The sequence below is a fragment of the Lemur catta genome, chromosome 4 (genome assembly GCF_020740605.2).
Source record: "Lemur catta isolate mLemCat1 chromosome 4, mLemCat1.pri, whole genome shotgun sequence".
NCBI lineage: Eukaryota > Metazoa > Chordata > Mammalia > Primates > Lemuridae > Lemur > Lemur catta.
This window is the reverse complement of record NC_059131.1, coordinates 20152390-20173581: the sequence shown is the minus strand read 5'-3', so window position 1 is coordinate 20173581 and position 21192 is coordinate 20152390. Positions and strand designations below refer to the sequence as shown.

Sequence of the window (21192 nt, the reverse complement as noted above, 5' to 3'; positions counted from 1 at the left end):
CATGGTTAAATTGTAATACATTTTCTGTATTACAAAATTTAGTTATACATTGTTTGATCAAGAAGTATCATATAATTCATCCAGTCCAGTGATTTTTTAAACTACCAATCTCAGAACAATAGAGGTTAACAGAGATGAAGGAGGGATGCCTGGGGGTCAAGGAAACAGGGCTGGAGCCCCAAACCCCTACTCCAGCCAAAGACATTTTTATATTCTGGGAGAGAAATATGATCCTGTTGAAGCTCTCCTCATTTCACAAATTGTAAGTGATTTGGAGAAGGCACAGAATTAGGAAGTAGTAGAGGTCTCCTGAATGCCAGGGCATTGCTTTTTCTGCTACATATCAATGCCTCTCCTACTCTGCTTCTGTCTGCTGTGGCAAAAACAAAGGAAATGATTAGTCTGCAAACATAGAAAGCTACTACTAGTAATATGAAAAAGGTAATATAGCCCAAGAGAGGCCTGGAAGAAGTAGGTGCTGAAATTTACTGGTGCAATTTATACCAAAATCATTGGCAGTGGCCCGTTCCTTCCTCCTCCTAAACTTCCTTTCTTTTTTATGTAGAATTCTCTTTGTTCCCCCTAACTCTTCATTATGAAAATTATCATATGTGCAGGAAAGTTGAAAAATCAATACAATGAACACTCTCTACCTTCCACCTAATCAGTTGTTAACTTTTTGCTATTATTTGCTTCTCCCCTTCCCTGTATGTATTTCTTTTTGGTTTTGTTGAAAAGTAAAAGCAAATATATTTTGTGTTTGTTAAGAGTAAACTGCAGACATGATACCTCCCCCCAAATGCTTCAGGATGCATCTTCTAAGACTAACCACAATACCACTATCACACCTAAGAAGATTATCAATAATTCCATACTGTCATCTAATATTGATGCCATATTCAAATTTCCCCAGTTGTCCCAAGAATGCTTTTATAGCTAGTTTTTGTTGTCATTGTTATTGTTATTGTTGCATTTTATTTATTTTGCTGTGCCAGTATCCTTCAAGGTTCTCACTGCATTGGTTCTTATGAAAAAGAAGGGAGACATTTTCCAGAAAAAAAAAATAATAATAATCTGGAAGTATATCCAGGGTACTTATTTTCACCACTGTTTCTTTCCACTCTTGTGTGTTCCAGGCTGAGATTTTAACCGGCCTCACGGTGGGCAGCGCTGCGGATGCTGGGGAGGCTGCATTAGTGCTCCTGGAAAGGGGCTGCCAGGTCGTCATCATCACCTTGGGGGCTGAAGGATGCGTGATGCTGTCACAGACAGAACCTGTCCCAAAGCACATTCCCACAGAGAAAGTCAAGGCTGTGGATACCACGGTAGGTTTTAAAATTTAAGAATCATTTTTGACCCTTGAAAATCACTATTTAGTTGCTAATTAGATACTGCACCTGAATTTTTGGATAACAAGATAAAGGCCTAGGAGAGGATATGTTAGAAGAGAACAATCAGGCAGGAAAACTGTATCTTAATCTGTCTCTAACTCACTGTGGGACTTGTATATACAAGTAATTTAACTTCTTTGAGCCTCAGTTTCCTCATCTATGAAATCAGAATATCAGTAAAATTATACCTATACTACTTATATTTATTCATCTTTTTAATAAATAGGTATTTATTGAATACCTGTTATGTGCCAGTCATATGCTAGGTGCTAGAATACAGTGATAAACAAGGCAAAGTCTGCTCTCATGGGGCTTAGATTCGAGACAGTAAACAAGTAGTCATGTCTTACAAGCCTCTCATATGCAATGAATGGCAAGGAATATTGGTTAGCAGAGTTTATTCTTTTAGCCAACAACTAATAACAGCTAACATTTACTGCATGCTTGCTACGTCTCTTTTGCATATATCTCATTTAATCTTTACAACAATTATATGAGGCAGGTACTATTATTATCCTCATTTTACAGAAGAAACTTGCTCAGGATCACATTGCCAGTAACAGAGCTGGGGGTTCAAAACGAGGCCTGTGGACTCCACACAGACATTTTGTGTAAGGCACTATGTTAGAGACAAGTGCATTAAGTAGACAAGTCATGATGCAGAGTAGGAATGAAAAGGAAACAGGTTAGAAAAAAGAATCATACTTCCCCTAAACCTAGGGAAACAAAAATTATTTGTTTATTGTTACAACTCAGAAGAGGTAGTCAGGTGAGGTGGTTCATGCCTGTAATCCTAGCACTTTGGGAGGCCAAGGCAGGAGGATTGCTAGAGACCAGGGGTTTAAGACCAGCCTGTACAACATACTGAGACCCCATCTCTCCAAAAAATAGAAAAATTAGCCAGGTGTGGTGGTACACGCCTATAGTCCCAGCTACTTAGGAAGCTGAGGCAGGAGGATCTCTTGAGCCCAGAAGTTTGAGGTTGCAGTGAGCTGTGATGACACTACTGCACACCAGCCTGGGTGACAGAGAGAGACCCTGTCTCAAAAACAAACAAAAAAAAGAAGAATTCAGAAGAGCTAACTAGCAAAGTAAATAAACTTCAGGGACAAGAAACTAGAGTTGAGGGAAATAAAAATTTTAGGGTTTTTATTTATAAGAAACTGATCAATAATTATTTATAAAATATATTTTGGTTGGGTTTTATGCTGAGACATGACTTTAAGATGTGGAGCATTTATCAAAAAAGAAGCTGAGGGGATCTGATGAAGTTATGAGTATGAATATGCTTTGAAAACTATGTAAATGCTTATGCAACATGAAATTAACATCCTAGTTGCCTTTCAAAATGTGCTTTATTGGGTATTTGATAAATTGTACTCAGTGTTGTTATTCTGTTCGTTTTTAGTCATTTCTGAAACGATTAGAGTTTTTTTTTCTGTTTTATCAAGAAGGACAGGAACCTGAATTTTTGAGATGTTCTTTATTAGTTCTGAAATCAACCCTCTATTAAACTAAAATTATTCTAAATCCTTATTTTTCTCTTGCTAAAAGTGAAATGAGGAGTTTGAGGTGGTAGTGAGCTATGATGACATCACTACACTCTACCCAGGGCCACAGAGCAAGACTCTGTCTCAAAAAAAAAAAAAAAAGAACAGGCATACTGATACATGCTACAATGTGAGTGAACCTCGAAAACATTAAGCTAAATGAAAGAAGCTAGACACAAAAGGTCACGTAATATATGATTCCATTTATATGAAATATCCAGAATAGATAAATCCATAGATGCAGAACATAGATTGGTGGTTGCCAGGGGCTGGGGGAAGGGGAATGGGGAAAAACTGCTTAATGAGCAAGGGGTTTTACTTTGGCGTGGTGGAAATGCTTTGAAACTAGACAGAGGTAGGGGTTGCACAACATTGCGAGTATACCAAATGCCACTGAATTGTATACTTTAAAATGGTTAAATTATTAAATAATAAATTTTTAAAGAAATTAAGTACTGATTGATGCCATGACATGGATGAACATTGAAAACATACTAAGTGGAAGAAGCCAGACATAAAAGACCATATTCTTATGATTTCATTTATATGAAATATTCAGAATAGGCAAATCCGTAGAGACAGAAAGTAAACTGATGGTTGCTGGGGTGGGCGGGATGGAGAGTGACTGATAATGGGTATGGGGTTTCTTTTTTGGGTGATGAAAATGCTCTGGAATTAGTGGTGATGGTTGAACAACCTTTTAGATATACCAATAACCACTGCAGTGGATACCTTTGAAGAGTGAATTTTATATGTGAATTATATCTCAAACAACAACAAACCCATCAAGGCCCTTCAGTGAAGAACAGATAAAGACAATTCCACCGAATTGCTCTGCTGAATATCCTGAACGGGCTCTCTGCGTCCCCCCAGTAGAGCGGAGGTGACACTGACAGGAAACCAGGGTAGTTATTTTCTGGGCCTAGAATCTCCTTCATCTTTTTTATACTATCTTTGTCCTCTCATCCAGCACTCTCATTATTAAAATTCTTGGCTGTTCTGCACACAACTGTTCAGCCTCTTCATAAGTCTAATAACAAGGAGATAATTCACTGGGTGAGGCAAGGAACTCCCAGGGAGGCATTCTCTTCTGAACAAATGGGCTCCTTTACTTTTCTGTCAGGAGAGTATTAGTTGCTCTCAGTCAGTTTGTAACCTTCTCGCTTTTCTCCTAACCTTTTATTAAGAAGTCAGGGATGACATGGATGGTGGAAACATCCTGAGTTAGTTGGCATGTTGTCCACTTGAGACAGACAGCCTGCTCGAGGAGAAGCCATTTCCCGTTCTACGTCAGTGCTTCTTCCAACTGCTATATTCAGTTTTGCCTCACTGATAATAGTTGAATATATCACTTCTATTTTTACATCTGTTTTCCCCGTCGTACTAGAGTGAGATGATGGCAATAGCTGCAGATGTCCTCAGCTCAGTTTGGAAGACGTGACAGATGTGTCTCTTTTCCCATCTCTGTATGTTATCCGAATCTCAGCCTCAAAATGACAGGGCATGCACGTCCTCCCTGTGTTCCTTTCAGCCTGCAGGTTAGGGGCTTTGCCTGCTTGTGTTCAGAATTGCACTGAATAAGCACTCCATGGTCACAGGCACACACTTAAGCATGGTATATTTTAGGATTATTGTGCTAGTGTGATATAAGATATTGTAACATTAGTTATCCCTGGCTTATGAATTCTGTAAAATTCTTGATATATAAATTACTTTTTTTATGTAAATAGTTAAGTCCTAGAATCTACAATAACACTTGTTTCAAGAATTCAGCCCATAGGCTAAATCTGTCTTGTCAAAAATCACTCGCTTTGTAATAATGTATCATAACTCAGGGCATATAGGTAAGCTGAGAATAAACAAAAGCCAGGAACATGGGGACTCATCTTCCCTATTCTTTTTTTTTTTTTTTTTTAATTTTAGAGGCAGAGTCTCACTGTGTTGTCCAGGCTAGAGTACAATGGCATCATCATAGCTCACTGCAACCTCAAACTCTTGGGATGAAGCAATGCTCCTGCCTCAGGCTCCCAAGTAGCTGGGACTACAGGAGTGCACCACCATGCGTGGCTAATTTTTTGTAGAGGCAGAGTCTTGCTGTATTGCCCAGGCTGGTCTCAAACTCCTGGCCTCAAGTGATCCTCTCATCTCGGCCTCCCAAAGTGCTGGGATTACAGGTGTGAGCCACCATGCCCAGTCCATATCAATTTTTTATCTAATAATTGACTTGTTTCCTTAAAGTTTTGACCTTACTCTGTTGGTACTGCCACTATGCAAAGCACCTTTGGAAATCCTCTTTTAGAATTGCCTTGACAAGGCCGGGCGCGGTGGCTCACGCCTGTAATCCCAGCACTCTGGGAGGCCGAGGGGGTGGATCGCTCAAGGTCAGGAGTTCGAGACCAGCCTGAGCAACAGCGAGACCCCGTCTCTACTAAAAATAGAAAGAAATTATCTGGCCAACTAAAATATATAGAAAAAAAATTAGCCGGGCATAGTGGCGCATGCCTGTAGTCCCAGCTACTCGGGAGGCTGAGGCAGTAGGATCGCTTAAGCCCAGGACTTTGAGGTTGCTGTGAACTAGGCTGACGCCACGGCACTCACTCTAGCCAGGGCAACAAAGCCACACTCTGTCTCAAAAAAAAAAAAAAAAATAGAATTGCCTTGACAGCCCTCATCATCACCTTTATCTCACTAATCACTTTACTGGGTTTTTTCTATTTATGAAATTAATATATGCTTACTGGTCAAGAGGAGAAAGAGAGCAGACAACATAGAAAGGTATAAAGGAGAAAGCAAGTATCCGTGATCCTCCCCCCTTAGAAGTAACTATTAACCTACTGGTGTAAATCCTTCCAGATTTTTTTCTGTGTACATTCATATACTTTTAAATATCTACTAACAGAAAATTTGAATATTTGCAACATTAGAGGATATATAATTATGAGAAGCCTCTACAACTCAAAAAAATGAAATATTTCTCTAGAATAAGGTAAATAGGAAATTCACTGAAGAAGAAATACAAAATTATAAAGAAATGAAATAATGCTTAACCTCATTAGAAATCAGGAATGTGTATAAATTAAAATAACAGTGAGATCCCCTTGATTGTCCGTAAGGTTGGCAAAAATTAAAGATGATATCAAAGTCCAAATAGATTGAAAAACACGTACTTTTAAATAATTCTGGTGGGAACATAAATTCAAACACTGTTTCCAGAGGGCAATTTGACAGTACCAATTTTTAAAATATACTTTCCCTTTGACCTAGTAAATCTCCTTCTAAGAGTTTGTCCTGGCCAGGCACAGTGGCTCATGCCTATAATCCCAGCACTTTGGGAGGCCAAGGCAGGAAGATCACTTGAGCCCAGGAGTTCGAGGCTACAGTGAGCTATGATCAGGCCACTCCAGCCTGGGTGACAAAGCAAGACCCTGTCTCAAAAATAAATAAATAAAAAGACTGTCCTGCAGAAATGCTCACATATACAAATATTTGTACAAGAATATTTATTTCAACTTTGTTTACAGTAACCAAAAATTGAGAAGACAGATCTACATAATCATCAGTAGGAGAAAGTTAAATAATAATAGTGTGGCGCCATTTACTTAAAAGTAACTTTCTAGCTATCTATAAGTACATGCATATTTTCAAATCTAGAAAAAACTCGCTCAACTGTTAGGCTCATTATTCATTGGAAGGAGAATAGGAAGGGGGAAGGTGTTATAAAGGGGACCTCTACTTTCTGCTTCATATTTTTCTGAATTGTTTGAGTTTTTCCATCAGCCTGTATTTTTCATGTATTACCTTGTAATTTGGATTACATATGACTTTGGGACATGGCCAAAAGCTATTTGGAGCCACATCTAGCAAGTAAGATAGGTGGTATCGTTTCTCCTATTCTGTACTGGGCCTTATCTTAACAAAGGAGCCAGTAATTGGTCACAGTTCATTCTTTGTCTCACAAAAAACCTCTCAAGCATCCCAAAATCTCTTTGTAACTGAGCTGAGTAGCCCCTTGACTTAGGATAAATTGTGAATGGATAGACTCCTGGTGCCAAAGAAATAGATCTACATTACCTTCACGTTCAGGGCACTTGCGGCTCCTTAAGTTTGGATATTTTACTACATACTTTGACAAGTATTTTTTTTCTTAATCTTTCTAAAGAAAGAATTTTCCTCAAAAATATGTTATTTTATACAGTTCCTGTTGGAAATATCAGAATAAATGTCAAAGCTTCACTGTTTCTATTTGTCATTCAAATGTACAGCAGATCTTCAGAGAAACTTTCCTCATGTTCAGGTTTTCCTTCTGAATGAATCTGCTTGTATATCTCAATTTAGCTCTTCAACCCTCATTCTCACAATCAACTTTGACCTTAACTTTGGCTTTTGCCACACTTCTCGGTCTTTGGCTAATGGATTACCTGGAGAATGTGTAAAAAGGATCAAGGAATAGGTAATGCCTCATGTTTAGGAATTTCATAGCTCACGTACTTCATTGTTCATGTACCTCCTATTTGAAACAGTCCTGAATGGAATTGCTCATGAGAGATAGAGGAACACATAGCACAGGGCTCTGGAATGAATTGTGTCCCTGCCAAAATTCATTTGTTGAAGCCCTAACCCCCAATGTGACTGTATTTGGAGACAGGGCCTATAAAGAGGTAATTAGGGTTACATGAGGTCATAAGGGTAGAGCTCTGATCTGATAAGATTAGTGTCTTTATAAGAAGAAACACCAGAGAGCTAGCATGCTCTCTACATGCACACAAAGAAGTCATATGAGCGCACAATGAGATGGTGGCCACCTACAAGCCAAGAGAAGAGGCCTCAGAAAGAAACCTGCATTGCCAGCACCTTGATCGTGGCCTTCCCAGCCTCCAGATCTGTGAGAAATAAATTTCTGTTGTTTAAGCTACCCAGTCCATGGTGTTTTAATATGGCAGCCCTAGCAGACTATTATATACAAGGAAGCAAGAGAACATGCCTCAGAAGTGACCGAAAGTGAATGCTGGAAAAATTGGCTGTTCGGTAAGGAGAAAATAATCAGAAGCAAACTATCAGAATCAGCTTAAATCACCTTTTTGGCGAATTACCTCAAGGGTTTTACATACAGCTCAGCTGTAATCATCAGCCCCGGTGCAAGTGATGTCCTGAGTTCTAATCCTAATTTAGCCATTAGCTGGCTGTGCTGATTTGGGCAAATGATTTATTATGTTTGGGGCTCAGGTGTATATCCAAACATGACATGTCTAGAGTAGATGATCTCTGAGGCACCTTTGACCCCTGAAATTCCTTGATTACTTGGCCTCTGAAATTAGATTCTTGGGAACATGAGGATTCTTTGGGCTACTAATAAAAGCTGGTCACTACACTGTGCCAGTAGCCTGCTGGGCTCTGGGCATTACCGCACCTGCGCACAGCAACCCTGCAAGGTGGGTTTTTGCCTGTTTGAGAAAAAAGGAAACTATAGCTCCCAAAGGTTATGTGACCTGCCCAGGGGCATACAGCTGGTAAGCTGAAAGAGCCAAGATGATTCTAGGTTGGTCAGTCACTTGGTCTGCCTGTCTGTATGTCTCCAACACCCATGTATTTTCTACCTCACCACCCTGCCTCTTGATTTGGTGACAGTCGGCCTAGCCTTTACGCTCTCTCCTATTTGACATTCTAGCACTGACTTTCCTTGTCACTTGTCATGATACAGGCTTCTATAATTGCTCCTTTTCTCTAGATCTTCAGAAGCTGCCAGATCTTAAAAAGGCCTTGCTTACTTTGTACAGTACACTGCAACTTTAATTAAATGAAATAATCCCATGTATACCCTGAGAACAGTGCCTGGCACAGGTAAGCGCTCAGTGTTAGCTCTTGTTAGTGCATCCCTATATATCTAATTGTTCACTTTACCACTTTGTGGATCATTTGGGGGTACGAGATAGCATGTACCAAGAGCTTACATCACTTACTGTTAAGCAGAACAGATATTACCTTGGCTCTGTACATTCCTAGAGAGGACCCAGGTCCCACTGCCATGCAACTCCAGCTGCTTCCTATAAGGGCAGGGAGCTGGACTACACGGACAGCGGTGTGGCAGTGGCAGGATCGTGCCCATTCCAGATAGCAAAGGTTCTGGCACAACTGATGTCCATTCATTCTCCTCCTTGAATGATCAAACCTGGAAGAGGTGCACCACTCTTAGAGACTATAACCAAACCATCTTTTCATTAAACTTCTTTAAATAGGAGCCTGAACTGCTAAACTCTAAAGGCTAGTAGTGAAAGCATGATTCCTCTTTTTTGACATTTCCAAACTAGCTTTCTAGTTGAGGAGGAAAAACATTCCTCCTTCCCCGCTTAGCAAACTCCTGTTTATCCTCAGGGTCCAGCTCAGAGTTCTCTTTGAGCAACTCCTATGTTTAATACAATGCTTGGCATATATTAATAATAACAGGCCCTCTGTAAATAGTGAAAGAGTTCTATTGTAGTTCCTTCTGGGACAGTAACTAGTTTGAATGTAAGAGTCACTTAGCCTCCCTGAGCTTCAGTTTTCCCAGGGGACTAGAGGATCTATAGGATTCCTTATATTCTTAAATTCTACTTTTAAGATGCCTAGAGAAAGAACAAATTTTAGATAAAAATGCTCTTTGTAAATGATTTGAAAACAAAATAACTACCCGGTTTTCTACTTTAAAACATATCCTTAGATTTGTTTTACCTACAGTCATACAGAGGCCAGGCCAAAAAAAAATAAGTTACAGAGAGTGAATGCCATCTCTGAAACTGGCATCATAGAATTAAAAAAAAAAAAAAAAACCCAAATGAGGTTCTGAAATGGCCCTCTTAGCCTTAGGAATGATATCAGTAAAACTCTCTGTGTAATCTCTGCCGACTCCTCCGGCCCAAAAAGATGGAGAAGTTCACTGACTGTAAAGAGAGAGGACAAGGTAATTGCTGGAGCAAGTGATAGACACGGCACAAGACACCTCATGCCCAGGGGGCCCTCTTAGCTCTATTACATTACTTCCACACCAACAGATCACCTCATTTATTAGCTAATCAGGCAGAATTCAATATTTTAAATTATCTTTCTTAATCCTGTATGTGATCGGTTGAAAACCCAAGGCTCTAAAAATCCAATTGTAACTGCTTATCAGAAATGTCATCTTCACTTTGAGGAATTGAACCAGGGCCAAATGCAAGGCTGTTTTTTCTGTTTTCCCAAGATACTGTCCCATAGCCAGGACTGGATGTGCATGTACCTGTGCTAGTGCCTGATACTCCTGAGGGGACCTGGCCCCTGGCCCTGCTTCAGAACTCAAATATGGCCAGAGACTGAAGGAGGAATATGGCAGTGGAGAAGAGGGCCATGGAGGTAGAGGTTGAGTGTAGAGAAGAAACAGTTGTTCCAGTCTTAACAGAAGTCAAGAGAGAAAAATCTAAATCTAGATTTAGAATGTTCTGTGGGCCTGGACAGGAAATAGTCTCTCTGCCCAGTAAGAAGGGATAGTATAAGGTTTGGGGAGCTTTCTTACCCATATACAATTAGAACTTTATTTCCTCTTAGCTTCCTACATCTAAGCCCCACTTCTACCCACTCCATAAGCATCTTCGACATTGGTGTGATAACATGGTAGTGAGCCACCATTTTCCTAAGGTGCTATAGTGCTGTTTTGGGGAGCAGACCTGCCAGTGCTGTACTGTAGGTCTTCTCAGTGGCTACCTTTAAGTGGCAGTATTTCTTGGGTAGACCTGAAATTACAAGGTCAAAAAACCATCTGGACCCAAATCATAGAGCCCAGAGAGTTGGAGTCATGCCCACTGCACTTAACGCCCATTGCTGCTGATGGAGGTGGGCAAGGAAAAGGAAAAAGAGGTGTGTGATTCATAGCTTGCTGAACATGTCTGCCCTTTGTATGAAAGTGTGTGTGTGTGTGTGTGTGTTGTAGGTTAGTGGTGTGTATATTTTGTGTGTTATCTATGTTGATGGCATGTACTCTTTGTGAATAAACTATTAGTGGCATGAATGCCATGTGTTTTGTGTGCATGTGTATGTGAACAAAATGTACTTTGGTGGGACAGGGTTTAAAGGGGCAACTCTTTAAAGCAAGCCACTCTTGCTTTCCTCTTCCTACTTTCCATTCCTTTAACAAAATACAAAAGTGCTCTATAGTATAGTACAACCCCTGAAAAAGCTATGCGATTTGGAGATAGGAGTCCAGAGGTTAGGTGAAGTACATCTCCCCTGAGAAACTCTCTTAAAACTCAAAGTTTTAAATCCTTTTCTTTCCTTGGTCAAAACAAAGCAAAATTGGGAAAAGAGATCATAGTTACATCTGCTAGGTGACTTCCCCATGGTGGTCCTGTTCCCAATTAGAAAATCCCTTTTCTCCACTTAGTCTTCTTTTTTTTTCTTTTTTCTTTTTCTTTCTTTCTTTTTTTTTTCAGCATAGAATGTCAAGCAAAGTCTTTTCTTTAACTTTTAGTTCTAGCATGTAGGAATCTATTTGTTTAGATCAAGTTGCAAGTGTGACTGTAATTTGTATCAAATCCATACATTTACGATTAATATTCCCGCAGTTGTCCCAAGGTGAATCAGGTTGCCCCTTTCTTTCCTTCTTTCTTTATTTCCTTATTTGTTTTTTCCTTCCTTCCTTAAAATTATGAAGTATTTCAATTATACTGACAAGTATAGGAAATAATATGAACACCCATTGACCCACCACCCAGCTTTAGTAATTCTTAACATTTTCCTGTGTTTGCTTCAGATTGATTTTAAGAAACAAAATATTACAAACACAATGTGACTTCTTTGCTTAAGATTCAGCCTACAGCAGAACTTAGCTTTTAGGTGCACATTTGAAGAGAATAATATTGCTTTGTAAGAATGCCTCTTGTTCTTTGCCATTCTGCAGTTTCACAATGAGTCCAGATCTGAATTTATTTTTATTTATATTGCTCATGATTCTTTATTCTTCCTGAATCTCAGTATTTGTGGTTTTCATCAATTCTGAAAAATTCTCAAGCATTTTTCTATTTTGTTATTGCCTCTCCCCTATTTTCTATGGGATTAGATAAATGTTAGATATATGTTAGACCAAAAGATGTATGTTAAACCTTCTATTTCTATTCTTTGTGTCTTTTAAAATTTAAACTCTTCTTTCATAATTTCTGTATTCTGTTCTCTCTGGGCTATGTTCTGAAATATTTCTTCAGGTCTCTTACCCAATTCATTAATTCTCTTAGCCATGTCTAATTTGTTTAACCCATTTTTTAGTTTAGTAACCATATTTTTCATTTCTAAACATTCTATTTGGTTCTATCTCACACCTGCCCATTCATTTTTCATATGGTATATTCTTCTCTTCTTTTTAAATTCTTTGTTTTATCTTTAAACATTTTAAACATATATCTATACTTTCTTTTAGATGACTCTATTATCTGAAATTGTGAGGGACTAATTCTAGTATTTCTAACTGCTTACTCTCTTTCATGGTAGATTGTTTTGTCACATGTTTTGTAATTTTGGGCTGTGAGCTTATCTTCAGTACTTTATCTAAGAGAGTCCTACATGGTCTAGGTTGAAGGTGTTTCTTACTAGAGAACTTTTACCTTTGCTTTTGCCAGCTGCCTCAGGAGTCTCCCTAGCTGAGGAATACTTTTATTTTGATCTCTTGGCTTGTGAATTTCAGATCACATGGATAGTATAAATTTCAAAACCTAAACTGCATAAGAACAAGATCAGGGTTACAAAGTCTCATTGGAGACAGGATTCCTTGCTGTTTTCCTAGCTGGCGGCTCATTTCCCCCCCGCCCCCAGTCCATCCTTTCTGTAGGAGACTTAGTTCTAGCACCCCACTTTGTTTGAAACTCACCTTTTGTCCAAACATAGGCATTAAAACCCAAGCCCCAGGAGTATCAAGACCAGCAAAACTCTTGGATGGCCCTACTTTATACACTTATCACTCTGGTTTTTAGTTCCCTCTGTGTTTTTGGACTCTGGGAAAATCCTCCTTCTATTTTTTTAGATACACTTATAGTAATAGGGTTTTTGTTTTATCCTAAAGTTCTAAGTATCTTGTAGAAGGAGGGTTTTCAGATCTGTAGGCCACAACATTGCTACAAAGAGAAGCCTAAAGAGTTTCTTCACAGCCAGTGATCACAGTCAGGATCCTCAGGCTGCCTTTCATCTTATTCTCAGCACATCCAGGTAGTTCTAAGATGAATGAAACAAAAGTGGCCTCTGGAACTGAAAACAGTTCTTTAAGAAATGGAAAAGGCCCCTGTAGGAAAGTATGGAAAAATGGGGTGAGGAGCACACTACTGTACATCCATCTATTTAGCACACTTTGAACGTTCTGCATACCATGCAGCGGGCATACACTGGCATGAGAGGGACCACACTTGCAGATCTGGAGGGCCGCATGTGGCCTTGAGGCCGCAGGTTCCCCACCCAGGAATGGGTTGTGAAAGGCTTCATTTGCCACATTTGGGAATTTGCACTTTCTTCTGAGGGCAACGGGGAGCCATTGAAGAATTGGAGCAGGGGATAGATTTGATCAGATTCATACTTTATAAAAAGATGAATGTGGCAGACAAGACTGGAGGCAGGGAGAACAGTCCAGAGACTATAGTATTGATCTCTGGGGGAGGGATGATGGCAGCTTGGACTAGGGAGGTGCTAATGGAGATGTTGAGAAGTGGGTTTGAGAGCTCCTAAGAATTCAGAGGACATAACAGTAGTTCATTTTTTAAAAAAAAGGGAGAAAACCAAGTAAGATGGTTATTTTATGGTCAAAACAAATAGATCATTCTGTCAGTCTTAGTGGTTTTCAGCATTTTTTAAACTCCTGACTCACCTAAGGGCTAAAACCTACACCAATTAGAAAGAGTTCATGTCATCAGTGAGTCTCTGCAGATAGCACAGAAAGGCACCTGTATAATTTACAAAAAATAAAAATCTCAGGTGATTCCTACGTGCCTTTCCATTGAGCATGCCTACCTGCCTACCACCCTCATTTTAGGGACTCACTGATCTGTGCAACGGACAAGCATTTGGAGCAGAAATATATCTTTCATTTAAAGTAAATGACGGTTGGAGGAAATTCTTTTGCAACATGATGCTAGTTCAAATATCTTGCTCTACCACCTGTGCCTTAGACACTAGCTTATTCCTGGCAGAAGCACAGCCTTCACATAACTATGCATCCTTCCCCAGCAAAGTGACAAATCAGCCAGTATATGATGAATATGGGTTGTGTAGACAAAAATACCAGGTGCACCAGCCAAGGCATACACAGTGTGTTGGGAATCATGCACACCAGCCTTCAGTACAGTTCAATTGCTCAGTTCTTTCTTTCATTGTCACAGTGTAGACCTGGCTCAAGACCCAAGAGTGAGGCAGCAACTGTAAGGAAGCAGAAACATTATAAATAACCAAGAGAACCTTTTATAACAGCAACTGCCTGCTGATTTTGTGGCCTAACAGCTTGAGCAAAAAAGAATATAAATACGATATTGTGCAATGACTAATGACTCAAAACTTTGTGCATCAGCAGAAGTGGAACCTGTGGTTGGTGCTAATATTATCAAATGCCTTTGCTGCTTAATAATCTGGTAGTTTTATATTATTTAGCATGCATTTTTCATGGAGAACAATGATTTTATTTCAAGTACCTCTCACTGAAATAAAAAAGCAGCTGTTAAAAGATGAACATTTGGCAGAAAATGTTTTAGTGAATGTTTTGTAAGATACTAAATCATATTGGATTAACTGTTTTCTGTCTAGAATAGTGGAGTCACAAAGAAAAAAGACTGCTGACCACAGAAGGCAAGGCCAGTCTTTAGAACCCAGTGAATCACTACCAGACATTTTAGTTTTAAGTGCCATTTATTCCCTAATATATACACAAAGCTTTCATTAATATTGCCTGAAGAATGGGCCCTTTTAAATTTCATTTTTAGCTTGCACTCAGGATTCTACTTCTCTTTCATTAATGTGGAATTCTTTAAATTATAGAATAAATTAATCCAATGCAGACATTTTGGCCAGAATGGGATTTTTAGCCAGTTTTCAGTCTCCATAAGCCATTCTCCTGTGCAGCTCACCATACAGCAGAGCAGCAAGGGCCATGGCTGGGAGCAGCGTGGGCCATGGCTGGGAGCAGCGCTTGCCCCTGAACCTGGAGAGAGGCTGGAGCAGCCCCTCTGGTCTCCTGGCCTGTGGCCCACTTCCAGGTTGACAGTGTACCCCACATGTTCTTCAGACTGGTCAACCACCGGCCAAATGCGGGGTGTGCCAGTGGGTAAGTGACATCATGACATGGCTGCTGGGCACAGCCAGTTTCAGCCAAAGAACATTATAATTGAGCTGCTTTAATGTGGCCATATTGACTCAGGGACAATGTTTACATTAAGTTATAAGTAAAATATGAAATTCTCTTCTTTTTTAAATTATCAAGCAATGTGCAGAACAAACAGCTTCACCTCATCCCCAGTGCCCATTCCTGGGGTGAAGTGTGTGGCGGGTAAAGATTAAAATCCGAAGAAGGGTTTTCAGTGATGGCTGGACATGGCTTATGGGGTGAGGCTCAGGCTTGGGCTGAGGGTGGAACGAGGTGCAGAAAAGGGAGGATCAGGATGTCTGTTCTATAGGTTAGTTGGTACTATGAGACAGTATGTCTACATTTTTTTTGCATGGTCATTTTGATGCAAATGTTATCTCAGAACAGCTTCATCAAAATGTTCCACTTCAGTCCTGGTATAACTGGCCAGCCTAGAGCCCATCACAAACTGATGAAGCCAAGAATGGACTTGAGACGTGGTCGGGCCCCAGAAGGAGCCAGCAAATGGCCTCTGTCAGTATGAACCACTGGCTGACTTGGACCAGGAGTCATTTGTCACCAGTAATGGGGCCAGATCTGTCTGTGACACCAACTTGTGAGGTAACCTGAGCATCACAACCAAGTCCATCCATGTGTGAGGGTTGAGATGACCAAAACACGCTGCATCAGGCAGGGGCTTGCTTTCTTCTTTAACTCAGTCTTAGATGGAATCCAAGTAATGAATCTGTACTCTTACAAGTGGTTACTAAATACTTGTAGTATTAAAATGAAGAATCTGGCAGTTCTGGGATAAAGTTTTCTTTTTCTGTATTAGTTTAATCAATATATAAAAATTGAAAGAACAGTGTCATTTTTAATACCACTTTGTAAATGTCTCTTTGGGCAGGGAAATGCTGCCCTGAACATATCTCAGCCTCACCTTCCTTTGATTTTACCCTCAACCTCCCATTGATCCTTCCGTGTTCTCATCTGTCTAAATGAAAGAAGGCTTTAGCCTTATAAACCTCATTCCAGAAGAAATACATAATTCACAAGAAATACTGATGTCAAAGAAGAGAAGGCACACCAATTTGTGTCAGCATCTGCTGTAAATTAAAGAGGAGTACAAGGAGAGTTTAATGTAATGTAGAATTGAAATTAAAATAGAACCAATATTTAGGCAGTCCTCCGCCTCTTTTTTCCCTGCTGTGACATGAAGGGATTGACTTTCTCTCAGCTTAAGTACCTAATGTAGTTCATTTTTTTCTTTTCTGCTGGGATTTTTCCCCCCCAACAAAATGTTGCATGTTTATCTCTGGCATCCAAAATTATATCTTTTCACCCTTTCCATGCCATTCACAACAGAAAAATCAGGGTAGGAAGAGTCCAGTTTTCCCCTCATCTTCTGCACCCTTCATATTTGCAGCATAGAGAGGACCTCTGCCACGCCAGTGTGACTAGTTCAGCTGTTGTAAATAACTATTAATTAATTCTTCCTTAACACAGTACAGATTCTTTCTAACGTGGGTGTCATCTCCATGGTTTCTTTTTTTTTACTGGAAAATAAAAGGTTGATAATGAACAACTCACAATGAAGTTACGAGGTGTTCCTATGCATACTCATGAGAATTCTTTAGCACACATCCAAGAAGAGTGTTCTCACCTGTAAAGAAGACATTTTGGGAAACTTCACATTTAGTCCAATCAAACTGCCATTGTTCAGAACCTCTTTATTTCAATTTCCCCCAGAGCTAGAGCTAGTGTTGCTCTTTACAATTGCCCGTGGCTTTTGGCCAGTGGTGGAGTTCCCTAGTTTGATACCCCACCTTAATTAGTAGTCTTGATTTTAAATGATTCACTCTTCCCAGAAATAAATTCCTTAGAATAGTGGTTCCCAATGTGTGGCCTGGAACCAACAGTATCGGCATCACCTGGGAACTTATTGTAAAATGCAAATCCTGGGCCCACTTCAGATTTAACAGATCAGAAGCTTTAGGGGTGGAGCCCAGCAATCCATGTTTTTACAGGCAATTCTGATGCTCACTCAAGTTTGAGAACCACTGGCTTAGATGAAATTGTGCTTCCACTGAGGATTGTTCAAAGATGTACTACAGATCTTGAAGGTGTTCTGAAAGAGAAGTTTCAAAATAGTTTTGAACAAAGTTGGAACACCTGTAGGGCTTCCCCAGAGGATTGCTTTAAGGCGGACTGGTCTTCAACTGAGGCGTCCTGGTTCTGCCACCTAGCCATTTGACCTTGAGCAAGTTCTTAGACTTAGTTTCTCATCTGGAAAATGAAAGACCCTCAAAGTGCTGTGAAAAAGTGAAAGTCATGTCACTCTGCAGGCAGGATTCTGGTAGTCTGAGCATTATGTCAGGGAAATGTGTGGGGAAAGGCCTGTATTTAGCATTTCCCTGGCCAGATCCATCTTTTTGTCTATATAATGACCTTAGTAGATGTGTCTCAGATTCTGCCATTGCAGCACACCAATTCATTTGGTGTTTAAAGAGGAAAACCATCTTAGTAGCTGCAAGAGACTAGAAAATATATCCATTTTCAGACATGCTGTTCCCGATGGGGTCCCAGGAAAGCTCCATGATGAGCCATCGTGGCTGACTGTGTTGTGTGGATACTGAAGCTCTTGTGCCCAAACTTGGCACATGCCAGCAGTGCAAGGGTCTCTCCTGACCCCATTATTTCATCCCTGTGCAAGGGAGTCTGGACCTTCAAGGAGAAGCTAAGAGTCCATTGCCACACATTAATCATTGCAGAGAGACCAAAAAGAAAAGCTCTCAAGCAAACCAAACCTATAGAAACCAAGATTTACAAACCAAACCAGTTCATGTGTCTGTGTTCAAGAAGAATGTGAGTGGATTTTTACCTTAGAGATTAGCCTTTACAAACAACTTCACCATCGGAATTCTTAAACTGCAAGCTCCCAGTGCATTTATAATTTAATTTGAAAATTTTAGAGACTCTTTAGTGAACACTTCTGGGCAGGAGAAAAGCGAAACCTGTTGCCTCAGTGCTTATTGGGAATGAAGTTTTAGTAACACAGAGCAATCTCCACCAGGCCACACCACTTTTCACACAAAGTGCCAGCTAAAATCAAGATTAGGAATATGATTGGTTAATTATGGTTAAGTTATTGGTTAATTATGGAATAATAAGCTATTGGTTAATTATAGGATTAGAATATAAAATGATTTTGCTCAAAAATGTGTGCCTGTTTAACAAATCTCTAGAGACAAAGTAGATTAGTGGTTCCTAGCCCTGGGGGTAGCAGGGAAGAATGGAGGAGGTGACTGTTAACGAGTTTGAGGTTTCTTTTAGGAGAGATGAAAATTTCTAAAATTAGATTGTGGTGATGGTTGCTCAACCCTGCAATGATACTAAGGAACATTGAATTGTATACTTTAAATGGGGGTATTGTATGGTATGTGAATTATATCTCAAAGCTGGGTTTTTTTTGGTCACATAGCTAATAAATTATATAGCCAAGAAAAGAAATTGTGCCTATTTAAAAGACAGAAATAAAAGTAGTATCAAAACTTTGTTGCATGCCATTTCATACTTGATTAATATGAAATAGTGATCATTTGAAATACCATATTAAGCCAGAAAATATTTGCTCTTTCTTTTAATCACAGAGTATTTTAAAAGTGGACTATCTCAGCCTAATAATTGTCATAAATCAAGATGGCTGACAGTAGAAGGCAAAGTCATGGACATTTGCTACATAACAACTTGTCATGTTCCCTACAGATTTATTTAGAATAAAAATCAGCAGCAATAGACAATAGTGATAAGAAAACTGATTCTCTCTGTCTGTCATAATGCTCATAGACTTATCTGGTTAGGGAAGGCTGGAAGGCTGGGGTTGGGGAAAAGATGTGATCTCATCCTTATGATAGAAATAGGCACTGATTAAAGAAGATCAAAAAATTCAGATTTGAGCTGTGGAACTGGGCTCTTGTGTGAGCAGCATCGTACCTCATGGTATGTTTACCAGACAGACCCTTCAGTCCTGTCTGCGTAGGAGAGAACCTTTGCACTTTCCCACTTTGGGAAGAGAGGCCAGGCCACGCTGGTTCTCATCTTGTTAAATTCCTCACTCTAGGGCTTGGGCTTGCCCAGGACTCACTGGTGGCTGTGGAGACGTAGATGGAGCTGAACAGGAGAGCAGCTGGCTGGGAGATGGAGGAATGTCATGCTCAGTGGGAACAGAGCAAGGAGCTCCCAGCGCTGGCCTAGCATGCCTTGCAATTTAGAGTTTGCTGGTTAGGGCTTAACGTACCAGAAGACCCTGACTGGGCCACTGACAGTTCTTTGGGACAAGAGGCCCTGCCTGCTTCCGTGTTTCTCAACCTTTTTGCATTATCGTCCCACCCCCACCCCAAAGAAACTTTTAAGACTTTTTTTCCTAGTCACCCTCCCTCTTCCCCTCGTGAAATTTTAATACCACAGATATACCATATATACACACACATGCACAGAGAAGCTCCTCGACTTACAATGGGGTGACGTCCCTATAAGCCAACCATAAATTGAAAATATTGTAAGTCAAAAATGCATTTAGTACACTTAACCTACCAAACATCATCTTACAGTTTACACTAAATGCATATGGCTTTCACACCATCATCAGGTTGAAAAATCACGTCAAATTATCATCAGTCAGGGACTGTCTATAGATATACAACTTGTATATGTTTGTGTACTGTGGCCCTTTGGAAAGCCACAGGCCATTGTAATATCTAAGATTTTTTTCACAATGCTACCAAGAATGGATTTTTGCCTCCTTGGGGCTGATATAGTTGATATATCACCCCAGTTGAGAATGCCCACCCTGGATAAACCAAGGCTCTAGGCAGGGCCCTTCTGCTCACTCTTTGAGCGAATAGTGAGGTCGGTCACATGGACAAGGTGTATCAGGTGGCCCAACGTCCATCACTAACCAGGACAGGCCCTGGCCTGAGATTGCTACACTGCACTGCTAGAGGAATGTCCTCCAAAACCACGTTGTTCCCACACCATCTGTTCAGCCTGCCTGCTGGCCTCCTGCCTCTGTCACCACCTCCTCTCCCTGGGCAGCAGCGTCTGTCCTGTGGCCAGCTCGCTGTGGTGGATAACAGAGCGCTCCATCAGCACAGCAGGGTAGAGGAGGTGTGGGGCTGTCCCTGCCAGCAGGTGATCTCCCTCCTATCCTGTCCTCCCGCCCTGCCCACCCTAGCTCTGGACCTCTGCCCAGAAGCCTCTCTCTTCATTCTCCCTCTGCCCTTTCTCCCCAAATGAAAGCATGAGATTTATCAGACTTCCCCAGTCTTGCACTGACTAGAGGGATCTTTATACTTTTACATTGCTCCCACTCACAACCTCTTTCAAGGTCTCCTAAAGTATCTGCCCTTCCCCCACAGGGGAGTGGATTTCAGAGACCACAGCACACACTGACAACCACTTGTAGAACTCTCTGGAGCCTGGCCCCTTCATAAGCGAGGGCCACAGGACACTGGCATCCACGTCTTCCTGGCCACCCTTATCCTTCTACTCTGAGCTGGGTGCCTAAAGCCAGTCACAGCATAAACCCCTGTCCCTACAGTCCTGTGGATCATGCCCTAGGATGGTGACCTTCTTTTCTTGTTAGAACCCTTGTCTGGCCCTTTCTGACCTAGGTCGTGGGCTCTCACTTCTAAAAACGAGCAAACTAAGGGCCCTCTGAGATAATACCATCTCCTGCACCTTTGTCTACCTCACCCTTGTTGAACACCTGCTCTGTGCCAGGCACCGTGCCAAGCCTTCTCACATACATTATTTAATTCGGCCTTTGCAATAGCACCATGACGTAGGTTCCCATTGTACAGATAGATAAACAGATAGAAAAGTTGAGTAACTTGCCAGAGGTCACACAGCTAGCAAGTGGTGAAATCAGGAGTTACACCCA

General features: G+C 40.6%; 1 protein-coding gene across 6 annotated transcripts in view; it reads left to right on the top strand.

Moving 5' to 3' along the window:
• The window catches only part of RBKS (ribokinase), an 83671-nt gene that overhangs the window by 50668 nt on the left and 11811 nt on the right, over positions 1–21192 (top strand). For 5 of the 6 annotated variants that reach the window (XR_006734651.1, XR_006734650.1, XM_045549305.1 and 2 more), the window contains one exon: positions 1137–1325. Coding sequence is in view for 4 of the 6 variants with exons in the window: in XM_045549305.1 (XP_045405261.1) it covers positions 1137–1325 (189 nt within the window). In the remaining 2 variants the exon portion in view is untranslated. Of the gene's footprint in view, positions 1–1136; positions 1326–14298; positions 15039–21192 lie in introns of those variants that run through there. The other variant, XM_045549303.1, reaches the window with a different exon arrangement.